Below are 14,242 nucleotides of genomic sequence, written 5' to 3'. Positions count from 1 at the left end.
CACTAGCCTCCGGAGCCTGGTACAGCAGCCTAACCAAGTCAATAAAGCCCTCCCCGAACCCAAATCGTCCCAACACCTCCCATAAATAGTCCCACTCAACCCGGTCAAAAGCCCTTTTGGCATCCATTGCCACGATTACCTCTACCTCCCTACTCTCCGGGGGCATCGTGATCACATTTAGCAGCCTTCTTAGATTGGCCACCAGCTGCCTGCCCTTGACAAACCCGGTTTGGTCTTCCATAATAATGTCCGGCACACAGTCCTCAATCCTAGCCGCCAAGAGCTTGGCCAGTACTTTAGCATCTACATTGAGCAGAGAGATCGGCCTATAGGACCTACATCCCTCCGGGTCTTTGTCCCGTTTCAGTATCAGGTGGCCTGTGACATCGTCGGGGGTAAAACCCCTCTGTCTCTTGCCTCATTAAAAACCCTGACCAGCACCGGCCCCACTATCTCAGAGAACTTTTTATAGAACTCCACCGGATACCCATCTGGCCCCGGGGCTTTTTCCGATCGCATGGCCCTCAAGCCCTCCAATATTTCTTCTGCCCTAATCGGGACCCCCAGCCCGTCTACCAACCCCCTACCCACTTTTGGGAAGGTCAGTCCATCCAGAAAGCGCCTCATCCCCTCCGGCCCCGTGGGGGGTTCCGAGGTATAAAGCTTTCTGTATAAGTCCCTGAACACCTTGTTCAGCCCTGCCAGATCCCCTACCAAGTTTCCCTCCCCGTCGACTACCTTCCCTATTTCCCTGGCTGCCTCCCTCTTCCTCAGTTGCTGTGCCAGCATTCTACTGGCTTTCTCCCCATGCTCATAAATCCCCCCCCCCCCCCCCCCCCTCACCTTCCTAAGCTGTTCCACAGCCTTACCTGTGGACAACACCCCAAACTCAGTCTGTAGCCTTCGTCGTTCCCTTAATAGCTCTGCCCCGGGGTTTCCGCATACCTCCTGTCTATCTGTAAGATCTCCTTTACCAGTCGGTCCTTTTCTGCCCTGTCCGTCCTGTCCCTATGGGCCCATATCAAAATCAGCTCCCCTCTCACCACGACCTTCAGCGCCTCCCAGAGCACCGCTGCTGAGATTTCCCCTTTGTCATTGACCCTGCAGGTAGTTTTGCATACATTTCCTCACCCTCTCACACACCATCTCGCCCGCCAACAGTCCAACCTCTAACCTCCATTGTGGGCGCTGAAAGCTTTCCTTACAGATCAACCCAATGTGGAGCATGATCCGAAATAGTGATCGCCGAATATTCTATGTCCGTCACCCCCGCCAGCAAATCGCTGCTCATGATGAAAAAATCAATTTGGGAATACACCTTATGAACATGCGAATAGAACGAAAACTCCTTCACCGTCAGCCGACTAACCCTCGATGGGTCAACCCCCCCCCACCCATTTGCTCCATGAACCCCCTCAGTTCTTTTGCCATTGCCTGCACCCTACCCTCTTTTGAACACGACCGGTCCAGGCCGGGGTCAAGGACTGTGTTAAAATCACCTCCATAATCAGCTTGTGCGAATCCAGGTATCTTCCCCAGCAGTCTCTTTATAAAATCCACATCATCCCAATTTGGGGCATATGCATTGCCCAAAACTACCCTCACCCCCTCGAGCTTGCCACTCACCATGACAAATCTACCTCCCTCATCCGAATTTGTGGTACCCACCTCAAATTGCACCCATTTGTTAATCAAAATCGCAACCCCTCTGGTTTTAGTATTCAGCCCCGAGTGGAAGACCTGGCTAATCCACCCCTTCCTCAATCTGACCTGGTCAGCTACTTTCAGATGAGTCTCCTGTAGCATAATTACGTCGATGTTCAGCGCCCTCAGATGCGCGAACACACGTGTCCTCTTTACCGGCCCGTTTAACCCTCTAACATTCCAGGTGATCAGCCTGGTTGGGGGGCACCGTGCTCCCCCCTTCGCCGATCAGCCATCTCCTTTCTTGGGCCCAACCCCAGCCCCTGTGTCGCGCCTCCCTTGGCCCGCCTCTTGGCAGCCCCCAACTCCAACCTCTTCAATGTTATTAAACCCAAGTCCCTCCCTCGTCAGCAGATCAACTACCCCACCTTTACCTGCCGAGCAATGACACTCTGTAACATAACCCCTGCCATAAACTAGCTATATGCACCCCCCCCCACCTGGCTTCCGTAGACCAGCTCACCCAGCCAGCCTGTTGGCTCTCGACTCCGGCGCCAACAAGTCTCCCACCTATTGTTCCCTCTGTCCCATCTCCCCCACCCATCGACACCACTTCCCTGAACCAGCCATCCTTGAGCAATTGCTCTGGAAAAAAAAATCAAGGAACAAAGAAAACTCCGACGATAGTGCAATTCAAGTAATACAAAGTAAGTAATAGGCACTTCCAACCACCCCCATCAGAACATAAAAAGCCCACAGGACCAAATAACTTGGGCCGGGATTCTCCGCCGGGGTGATTCTCCATTATGCCGGTGCCCGGGGGTTTCCCGACAGTGTGGAGCTGCCCCACAATGGGAAACCCCATTGGCCAGCCAGTGTAATGGAGAATCCCGCCGGGGTGATTCTCCGTTATGCCGGTGCCCGGCGGTTTCCCGACAGCGTGGAGCTGCCCCACAATGGGAAACCCCATTGACCAGCCGGTGTAATGGAGAATCCCGCCGGCGGGTCGGGGCAGAAATGTGGCGTGGCGGTGCAGAGAATACAGCCCCACATCTCCCCTCTTCTCCAACAAAAACTCGAATACAGAAGAGGAAAAGAAACACGAAAAACACACAAATATCACTCAATAACTTTTTAACTTAAGTTCAAAATGCCTCAGTTCGGCACCAGCCCTTCTCGCTTGGCAAAGTCCATCGTGTCCTCGGGCTCCTCAAAATAATGGTGCAGTCCCTTGTGCGTGAGCAAAGACGCGCCGGATATAGCAGCCCAAACTTCACCTGCTTCTTAAACAAAATCTCTTTGACTTGCCTGTAGCCTGCCCTCTTTCTGGCCACCTCCACGCTCAGGTCCTGGTAGACGGGCAGGACACTATTGTTCCAATTGCAGCTCCGTGTGCGCTTGGCCCACTGTACCACCCGCTCCTTGTCCAGGAACTTGTGGAACCTGTCCACCTCCAACGGACGAGGGAAGACATCAACCCCCAACAGCTTCTGGAACATGTCTGCCACATACGCGGCGGCATCCTCTCCCTCAGCCCCCTCCGGGAGAGGGGCTCAAATTCTGCCCACGGGACCTATTTTCCAGGTCCTCTACCTTCTCCAGAAGCCTTTTTTGTTGGTCCTTCAGCCTCCCCATCTCCACCTCCACCACCGTTTGGTTATCTTCCTGCTCTTCCAACACCTTCTCCAGCTTCTGGACCCTCCGACCCTGGGCATCCAGCCTGTGCTCCAGGCGCTCAATTGATTTCTGAATCGGGTCTAAACTGTCCCGTTTCAGCGTGGTGAAGCCCTCTTGGATGACCTTCAACAGATGCTCCATTGTTGGCTGGGCTGTCGGCACCGGGGTCCGGACATCGGCCATATTGTCCACAGCAGCAGCCTCCACACTGCCCTTGTTTGCCCACTTCTTCAACTGTATACGATTCTTTCTACTTCTTACTTCCATACACCTCTGTATGGAATCAGTGCCTGAGTGCCAATGCCTTCGGATCCAGCGCTCAAAAGCACATAAAAGTCGGGGGAAAAGGTCCAAAAGTCCGAGCGGAGCGAGACCCACCAAATGTGCGACTTACTCCCTCATAGCCGCCACCGGAAAACCCGTCTTTGGGTTTATTGATGTTTGTCAGATTATTGACTAGTTCTGAAATTTACCTGAAAGTCCAAAAGCTGAACGTCTGCCGTTGGCAACAGGCAAAAGCTGTCAGTTCGTTTGTCGTCTGATTTTCCTGAGTGACATTTAATCCAATCTGTCATTTCTGATGATCAAAGGTGAACAACGTTCTGCCCCATATTTTTGTCCTCCCTGCTGACACCCCGAGTGGCTTGTTTTCAGCCATGGTTAAAGATAGTGTGATGACAGGCTATTCGACTGTGAGGGCAGCATCTCAGCCATGCTTAGCCACAGCCAAGAGATCCGTGTTATCTGCAAAATGTGGGTGAGAGCAAGGGTTGGGCTTGGATCAGATGCCCCCCACAGTCGGACAGATCACTGGCATTCTCTAAATCAGTGACGGGCAACCTAGGCTAGTGAGTGGGCTACATGAGTGGCCCCCTTCACCTCAGTGGGCCGCAAGATTGAAATTCGGCTTGTTCACTAACTGTGACACCTGAGTAAAATTGGATACATTTAATAAATGCCAAATATTTCAGAATGAGTTATTGAAAATTCTAAATCATTTATATATTAACAAAATTGTCATCAACAATAAATATATACACTTTGAATGGACGCAGAGGGAGCGCATGGCCCTCACAGTCAATGTTGTGAGCGATCAGCATGTACCTCACTTCATTTCCGCTTGCTTTGCGAGCGAATCCCTTCAGTCATACTGGTGGGAAAACTCTACACGGATGGATAACAGCAGAATGTGGCCAAGTCAACAAACTCTCTCACAGGCTAAACCCAGATCCCTGAGGGGCCGCATGTTGCTCCCAGACCTCAGGTCACCCACCACTGCCCCAGTAAGTTGAAGAGAACGGCTATGTGGGTGAGGGAGCAGAGATACCCTTGGAGCTAAACTCCGTGTGCCACCGCCTTCCGGGAAGAACCAAGAGAAAATCAACAGGGGAGAAATAACTTTTAAATCTTTCTTTCTCTCATTTAATATGCCTTTTACACAGATGCAACAAAAGGTCGTGGCCAGCGCACTGTTCAAAGGAAAGAAAGATGGATATCTGCAAAGTGTAACCAAACCCTTTAGTGACAGCAGACTTCGTAAGTATATACCCAGTTCCCTCCGAGGCACAAAGGGACAAATTGTGAGGGCTCTTTTCCTACAGCACAGATCCTTCTCAATATGACATGTTCTCCATCCCCAGGTGAACAGGATATCAACCCGAAGGTTCTTCAGCTGATACGTCATGAAAGACTCCGGGTAAAATTCCAAATTCAACTCAATCAGGCCTTGTCTGATAGGTGGACAGTGAAAGGGGCAGGGACTCTATGTTGGGTTCCAGTTGGGGACGTTGTCTTCATTTTGATCGTGGAGAGGCTGGGGGTGAGGGGGTATATGAGAGACGTTGCTGCCATTCAGAATAATCTTAACCTACCTCACTGGGGAAGAAACCCTTGGTATTGAGTGGAAAACCAATTTCACCCCCAGATCAATAGCGGCCTGTGTTACCTACAACAGAAAGTGGAAAACCAATGTGGCATCCAAACACATTTCTTTGCCAATCAGTTTAGTGGAAATTGTCCCTGTGACTCCTACTGCAGTGCAACCTTTTTTGAAGTACATTTAGCTGGGCTTTCTAAAAGTTTAAATTGTATCTGTATTTGCCTGAAGTGCTAATGTGAGGAATTCACCATATCTCAACCGGCTGATTTATCTCTCTTTGGTGCAAAGCAACAAGATGCCCATTTTTAAATAATAATAATTTTCATTACTGTGAAAATCTCCTAGTCGCCACATTCCGGCGCCTGTTCGGGTACACGGAGGGAGAATTCAGGATGTCCAATTCACCTAACAGCACGTCTTTCGGGACTTGTGGGAGGAAACTGGAGCACCCGGGGAAACCCTCACAGATATGGGGGGAACGTGCAGACTCCACACAGTGACCCAAGCCGGGAATAAAACCCGGGTCCCTGGCGCTGTGAAGCAACAGTGCTAACCACTTTCCCATGGTGCTTTCCCATGGTGGCACTGCCTAGTGGGCACTCAGCTAAAGGGCATGTGGTGCTGTGTATCCTGAGCTCCCAGGGTTTAAGAGCTGATAAGCTTTACCCACCGTGAGCTTCCAGATTTCAGCAGTGCCCAGTGTGGTACTAGGCAGAGGCTGAATATTATCTTTCAGGGAGGAGAATCCCTCATAACTGGTTTCAGAACACTCTGCTGGTGACTCAATTATCAGTACCTTCCATTCCTACTGGGATGGCACATCATCCATCAAATTTACAGCTAGGATTAAACCATTATCACTGTCTAGATATTCAGGCCATATTGTATGTCTCTCTTTTTCTTGAAGTTCCCCTCTCATCTCCAGAAAGTCTTGCTAATATTGGAAAGAGTTCTTCACCTAGCCTTGGGAAGGAACAGTAAGACTCCAGAAGATAGGGGCAACACGGTGGCGCAGTGGTTAGCCTACGGCGCTGAGGGGACGGTCACCTCAGCACCTCGCTTTACCGCAAGCCCACAGATAATCTCACGATGCTCCACTTCTCCAGCTTTCACCCGAAACACATTAAAGAAGCCATCCCCTATGGACAAGCCCTCCGTATACACAGGATCTGCTCAGACAAGGAGGAGCGCAACAGACACCTACAGATGCTGAAAGATGCCCTCGTACGAACGGGATATGGCGCTCGACTCATTGATCGACAGTTCCACCGCGCCACAGCAAAAAACCGCACCGACCTCCTCAGAAGACAAACACGGGACACCACTGACAGAGTACCCTTCGCCGTCCAGTACTTTCCTGGGGCGGAGAAACTACGACATCTTCTTCGCAGCCTCCAACACATCATCAGCGAGGATGGACATCTTGCCAAGGTCATCCCCACACCCCCACTACTGGCCTTCAAACAACCGCGCAACCTCAAACAAACCATTGTTTGCAGCAAATTACCCAGCCTTCAGAACAGCAACCACAACACCACAAAACCCTGCCAGGGTAATCTCTGCAAGACATGCCAGATCATCGACATGGACACCACCATTACACGTGGAAACACCACCCACCAGGTACGCGGCGCATACTCGTGCGACTCGACCAATGTAGTCTACCTCATACGCTGCAGGAAAGGATGTCCCGAAGCGTGGTACATTGGCGAGACCATGCAGACACTGCGACAACGAATAAACGGGCATCGTGCGACTATCAACAGGCAGGACTGTTCCCTTCCAGTTGGGGAACACTTCAGCAGTCAAGGACATTCAGCCTCTGATCTCCGGGTCAGCATTCTACAAGGAGGCCTTCAGGAGACGCGACAACGCAAAATTGCTGAGCAAAAACTTATAGCTAAGTTCCGCACGCATGAATGCGGACTCAACCGGGATCTGGGATTCATGTCGCATTACATTCGGCCCCCACCAACAAGCCTGGACTTGCAGAGGCCTACCGACTGAACTGGCTTGGGACAATTCACACCTCTTTAACCTGGAGTTACCTCTCTCTCTGCATCTTTGATGATTTGATTGCCTGCAGGTGCTCGCATTCCGGGGCATCTCTGACTGTGTCTATATAAACATTTCTGGAACAAGCCTTTCCATTCACCTGAAGAAGGAGCCGTGCTCCGAAAGCTCGTGTTTGAAACAAACCTGTTGGACTTTAACCTGGTGTTGTAAGACTTCTTAATTTAAAAACATAATTGGGTACTCTAAATTTATTTTAAAAAAGATTTCAGAAGATGTATTCAGAGTCAGAACTGTTGCACGTGCTGTTAAAACATGCGTTCCTTTATTCTCCTTCTAGACTCCCTCTGCTGGTACATGTGCATAGTAGCCTAAGGTGGACAAAATGCTCAATGCAATTTCAAAACACCACACCTGTGGACTAGCCAGCAGGATTGATGTCAGAATCTGATTGTTTCCAAGCCTGCACTGTAATTAACACAACGTAAACCAAAGTTTGCATTGAAGACCTGCAGGGCCTCTGTGGTTTGGTTTCACGTTTAATTATTCAGTGTGTACATAATCACAGAGGCAAGCAATATCCTTATCAGTGGCTATATAGAATTCCTCAAGACCACTTACAGATTTAGTCAGCAGATACTCCTCATTGATGTGGAGATGCCGGCGTTGGACTGGGGTGAGCACAGTAAGAAGTCTTACAACACCAGGTTAAAGTCCAACAGGTTTGTTTCAAACACGAGCTTTCGGAGCACGGCTCCTTCTTCAGGTGAATGGAAAGGCTTGTTCCAGAAATGTTTATATAGACACAGTCAGAGATGCCCCGGAATGCGAGCACCTGCAGGCAATCAAATCATCAAAGATGCAGAGAGAGAGGTAACTCCAGGTTAAAGAGGTGTGAATTGTCCCAAGCCAGTTCAGTCGGTAGGCCTCTGCAAGTCCAGGCTTGTCGGTGGGGGCCGAATGTAATGCGACATGAATCCCAGATCCCGGTTGAGTCCGCATTCATGCGTGCGGAACTTAGCTATAAGTTTTTGCTCAGCAATTTTGCGTTGTCGCGTCTCCTGAAGGCCTCCTTGTAGAATGCTGACCCGGAGATCAGAGGCTGAATGTCCTTGACTGCTGAAGTGTTCCCCAACTGGAAGGGAACAGTCCTGCCTGTTGATAGTCGCACGATGCCCGTTTATTCGTTGTCGCAGTGTCTGCATGGTCTCGCCAATGTACCACGCTTCGGGACATCCTTTCCTGCAGCGTATGAGGTAGACTACATTGGTCGAGTCGCACGAGTATGCGCCGCGTACCTGGTGGGTGGTGTTTCCACGTGTAATGGTGGTGTCCATGTCGATGATCTGGCATGTCTTGCAGAGATTACCCTGGCAGGGTTTTGTGGTGTTGTGGTTGCTGTTCTGAAGGCTGGGTAATTTGCTGCAAACAATGGTTTGTTTGAGGTTGCGCGGTTGTTTGAAGGCCAGTAGTGGGGGTGTGGGGATGACCTTGGCAAGATGTCCATCCTCGCTGATGATGTGTTGGAGGCTGCGAAGAAGATGTCGTAGTTTCTCCGCCCCAGGAAAGTACTGGACGACGAAGGGTACTCTGTCAGTGGTGTCCCGTGTTTGTCTTCTGAGGAGGTCGGTGCGGTTTTTTGCTGTGGCGCGGTGGAACTGTCGATCAATGAGTCGAGCGCCATATCCCGTTCGTACGAGGGCATCTTTCAGCATCTGTAGGTGTCTGTTGCGCTCCTCCTTGTCTGAGCAGATCCTGTGTATACGGAGGGCTTGTCCATAGGGGATGGCTTCTTTAATGTGTTTCGGGTGAAAGCTGGAGAAGTGGAGCATCGTGAGATTATCTGTGGGCTTGCGGTAAAGCGAGGTGCTGAGGTGACCGTCCTTGATGGAGACGAGTGTGTCCAAGAATGGAACTGAATTTGGAGAATAGTCCATGGTGAGTTTGATGGTGGGATGGAACTTATTGATGTCATCGTGTAGTCGTTTCAGTGATGTCTCGCCGTGGGTCCAAAGGAAAAAAATGTCATCGATGTATCTGGTGTATAGCATCGGTTGAAAGTCCTGTGTGGTGAGGAAGTCCTGTTCAAACTTGTGCATGAAGATGTTGGCATATTGAGGTGCAAATTTGGTCCCCATGGCTGTTCCGTGCGTCTGGATGAAGAATTTGTTGTCGAAGGTGAAGACGTTGTGGTCTAGAATGAAACGGATGAGTTGCAGAATTGCGTCTGGAGATTGGCAGTTGTCGGTGTTGAGGACTGAGGCTGTTGCAGCAATGCCGTCGTCATGGGGGATGCTGGTGTAGAGTGCCGAGACATCCATTGTGACGAGGAATGTTCCTGGTTCAACTGGTCCATGGGTGCTGAGTTTCTGTAGGAAGTCCGTCGTGTCCCCTTCCAGTTGGGGAACACTTCAGCAGTCAAGGACATTCAGCCTCTGATCTCCGGGTCAGCATTCTACAAGGAGGCCTTCAGGAGACGCGACAACGCAAAATTGCTGAGCAAAAACTTATAGCTAAGTTCCGCACGCATGAATGCGGACTCAACCGGGATCTGGGATTCATGTCGCATTACATTCGGCCCCCACCAACAAGCCTGGACTTGCAGAGGCCTACCGACTGAACTGGCTTGGGACAATTCACACCTCTTAACCTGGAGTTACCTCTCTCTCTGCATCTTTGATGATTTGATTGCCTGCAGGTGCTCGCATTCCGGGGCATCTCTGACTGTGTCTATATAAACATTTCTGGAACAAGCCTTTCCATTCACCTGAAGAAGGAGCCGTGCTCCGAAAGCTCGTGTTTGAAACAAACCTGTTGGACTTTAACCTGGTGTTGTAAGACTTCTTACTGTGCTCACCCCAGTCCAACGCCGGCATCTCCACATCATGGCTACCATTGACACCGCAAACTGCCGGCTCAAAGTGGAGAGGATCTCCAGGAAGATCGCGCATATAGACACTGACATTCAGTTTCTACAAAGATGCAAAAAAGCAGACAAGATCCCGAAAGGACTACAGATCAAAAACCCACTCAAGTCGACTTACAACACAGACTACGCTGAAAGACTCTGCCACCGCACCTCTGTCACACTCCTCAAACACCTCGTACACCAACTCTACAGCAGTCGACGCAACCTGGAAACCAAGAGAGAGGCCATATTCTCAACTTGCGCTCAGGACACAGCAGACCAGCTGCGGAACACCGCCAAACAGATGAGACAGCAATACTATGCCACCTACATGCACACCAAGAACAGGAAGCTTGAGAAACTTGGCATCACCACCAGCAGCAATCAAGCTTCTCCCGGTACAACAGTCGAAAACAATACAGGGAAATCCATTGTCAACTTGTCAGACTACACCCTTCAACCAGACGAAATCGAAGTCCTCAGCAGAGGGCTCAATTTCTGCACCACCACCAAAATGGACCCCATCAGTCTCGCGGCAGATACGGAGGAATTCATCAGGCGAATGAGGCTCCGGGAATTCTTCCACAGACCCCAAGAGGCCGACAGCGAACCCAGGGACACGACCAATGAACCGGAACAGCAGACCGCGAGATCTGCAGTGCAGCAACCGAAAAGGAAAGAGTCAAATTGGACCCCTCCGGAAGGCCGCTGCCCTAGACTCGACATGTATGCTCAAGCCGTCAGAAGCCGTGTCAATGCCAGATTCATCACTCGCAATCACAAGGCAGCCTCAAACGTCACCCAAGCACAACGCAACGCCATCCGCACTCTCAAGACCAACCGCAACATCGTCATCAAACCAGCAGACAAAGGAGGGGCCACCGTCATACTGAACAGAACAGACTACTGCAAAGAAGTATACCGACAACTCGACAACCAGGAACACTACAGGCAGTTACCCGCAGATCCAACCAAGGAACACATCCGCCAACTCAGCAGACTGATCAAGACCTTAGATCCAGACCTTCAGAACACCCTACGTGCTCTCATCCCACGTAATCCCCGCATTGGAGATCTCTACTGCCTCCCGAAAATACACAAGGCCAACACACCAGGCCGTCCTATCGTTTCAGGCAATGGGACCCTGTGTGAGAACCTCTCTGGCCACATCGAGGGCATCTTGAAACCCATCGTACAAGGTACACCCAGCTTCTGTCGCGACACGACGGACTTCCTACAGAAACTCAGCACCCATGGACCAGTTGAACCAGGAACATTCCTCGTCACAATGGATGTCTCGGCACTCTACACCAGCATCCCCCATGACGACGGCATTGCTGCAACAGCCTCAGTCCTCAACACCGACAACTGCCAATCTCCAGACGCAATTCTGCAACTCATCCGTTTCATTCTAGACCACAACGTCTTCACCTTCGACAACAAATTCTTCATCCAGACGCACGGAACAGCCATGGGGACCAAATTTGCACCTCAATATGCCAACATCTTCATGCACAAGTTTGAACAGGACTTCCTCACCACACAGGACTTTCAACCGATGCTATACACCAGATACATCGATGACATTTTTTTCCTTTGGACCCACGGCGAGACATCACTGAAACGACTACACGATGACATCAATAAGTTCCATCCCACCATCAAACTCACCATGGACTATTCTCCAAATTCAGTTCCATTCTTGGACACACTCGTCTCCATCAAGGACGGTCACCTCAGCACCTCGCTTTACCGCAAGCCCACAGATAATCTCACGATGCTCCACTTCTCCAGCTTTCACCCGAAACACATTAAAGAAGCCATCCCCTATGGACAAGCCCTCCGTATACACAGGATCTGCTCAGACAAGGAGGAGCGCAACAGACACCTACAGATGCTGAAAGATGCCCTCGTACGAACGGGATATGGCGCTCGACTCATTGATCGACAGTTCCACCGCGCCACAGCAAAAAAACCGCACCGACCTCCTCAGAAGACAAACACGGGACACCACTGACAGAGTACCCTTCGTCGTCCAGTACTTTCCTGGGGCGGAGAAACTACGACATCTTCTTCGCAGCCTCCAACACATCATCAGCGAGGATGGACATCTTGCCAAGGTCATCCCCACACCCCCACTACTGGCCTTCAAACAACCGCGCAACCTCAAACAAACCATTGTTTGCAGCAAATTACCCAGCCTTCAGAACAGCAACCACAACACCACAAAACCCTGCCAGGGTAATCTCTGCAAGACATGCCAGATCATCGACATGGACACCACCATTACACGTGGAAACACCACCCACCAGGTACGCGGCGCATACTCGTGCGACTCGACCAATGTAGTCTACCTCATACGCTGCAGGAAAGGATGTCCCGAAGCGTGGTACATTGGCGAGACCATGCAGACACTGCGACAACGAATAAACGGGCATCGTGCGACTATCAACAGGCAGGACTGTTCCCTTCCAGTTGGGGAACACTTCAGCAGTCAAGGACATTCAGCCTCTGATCTCCGGGTCAGCATTCTACAAGGAGGCCTTCAGGAGACGCGACAACGCAAAATTGCTGAGCAAAAACTTATAGCTAAGTTCCGCACGCATGAATGCGGACTCAACCGGGATCTGGGATTCATGTCGCATTACATTCGGCCCCCACCAACAAGCCTGGACTTGCAGAGGCCTACCGACTGAACTGGCTTGGGACAATTCACACCTCTTTAACCTGGAGTTACCTCTCTCTCTGCATCTTTGATGATTTGATTGCCTGCAGGTGCTCGCATTCCGGGGCATCTCTGACTGTGTCTATATAAACATTTCTGGAACAAGCCTTTCCATTCACCTGAAGAAGGAGCCGTGCTCCGAAAGCTCGTGTTTGAAACAAACCTGTTGGACTTTAACCTGGTGTTGTAAGACTTCTTACTGCACTCCTCATTGAGTCATTGCTTGGACTGCACCACAGCTGCAGCCTGGGTGGTCTTGGTGACCCCACTGATGTTGGGTGATGACACAGAGGCCTTGACCAGCAAAGAGTTTAAAGTGGTCCACTGTCACTGTGGGAGATCAAAGCTGGGTAGATGAGCAGTTGCGTCTATGATGAGAGAATGGATCCCAGTGGATGTTTTCTCTTTTCTCCTGCCATCCCGCCTGCCATGGATCCTCAGCTGGACTCCTCAGAGTGGTGGGTTTAACCCTATGGGGAGGCATGAGAGAAGGTGTCCTGCTGGTGGGTTGAGGAGGTCCTTGAATACTGGCAGGCTTGAGGTGGGGTAGATCTCCCCACCCCCTCTCCCCCCACATCAGGGGATTGGGGTGGGGAGGGGGAGGGGGGGGGGACAATGTTGCTCAGGACTCGGAGCCAAGGGAGGTGAGTTTATTGAACAGTGTTTGTGATGTTGCACTTTGTTGAACTGAATTGGGGTTTGGTACCATAGTGCGACACAGTATTCTGAAGTTAAATACATGATGGCAACAGCAGAGAGTCTTAGGGTCTTGGCCAGTTTACTCTGGGGGTTATTGTGGGTTTTAATTTTATTCTTCAGTTTTGATAAGGTGCAATCTCTACATGAGGACTCTGACAAGGGTGATGAGAACATAAGAACTAGGAGCAGGAGTAGGCCATATGGCCCTTCGAGCCTGCTCCGCCATTCAATGAGATCAAGGCTGATCTTTTGTGGACTCAGCTCCATATTCCGGCCCGAACACCATAACCCTTAATTCCTTTATTCATCAAAAAACTATCTATCTTTACCTTAAAAACATTTAATGAAGGAGCCTCAACTGCAAGGAATTCCATATATTCACAACCTTTTGGGTGAAGAAGTTCCTCCTAAACTCAGTCCTAAATCTACTTCCCCTTATTTTGAAGACTATGCCCCCTAGTTCTGCTTTTACCCACCAGTGAAAACAACCTGCCCACATCTGTCCTATCTATTCCCTTCATAATTTTAAATGTTTACATAAGATCCCCCCTCATCCTTCTAAATTCCAATGAATACTCAACCTCTCCAAGTAATCCAACCCCCTCAACTCTGGGATTAACCTAGTGAATCTCCTCTGCACACCATCCAGCGCAAGTACGTCCTTTCTCAGGTAAGGAGACCAAAACTGAACACAATA

General features: G+C 50.4%; 1 protein-coding gene across 3 annotated transcripts in view; it reads left to right on the top strand.

The window, feature by feature from the left end:
- Window positions 1–14,242, top strand: part of myo1ha (myosin IHa) — a 216,831-nt gene that overhangs the window by 184,331 nt on the left and 18,258 nt on the right. For all 3 annotated transcript variants that reach the window (XM_038815345.1, XM_038815462.1, XM_038815402.1), the window contains 2 exons: window positions 4,764–4,857; window positions 4,962–5,017. In XM_038815345.1, coding sequence (XP_038671273.1) covers window positions 4,764–4,857; window positions 4,962–5,017 — 150 coding nt within the window. The remainder of the gene's footprint in view (window positions 1–4,763; window positions 4,858–4,961; window positions 5,018–14,242) is intronic.

This window comes from Scyliorhinus canicula, chromosome 1 (assembly GCF_902713615.1).
Source record: "Scyliorhinus canicula chromosome 1, sScyCan1.1, whole genome shotgun sequence".
NCBI lineage: Eukaryota > Metazoa > Chordata > Chondrichthyes > Carcharhiniformes > Scyliorhinidae > Scyliorhinus > Scyliorhinus canicula.
The sequence above is the reverse complement of the archived record's forward strand: the minus strand, read 5'-3'. Positions and strand labels throughout refer to the sequence as shown.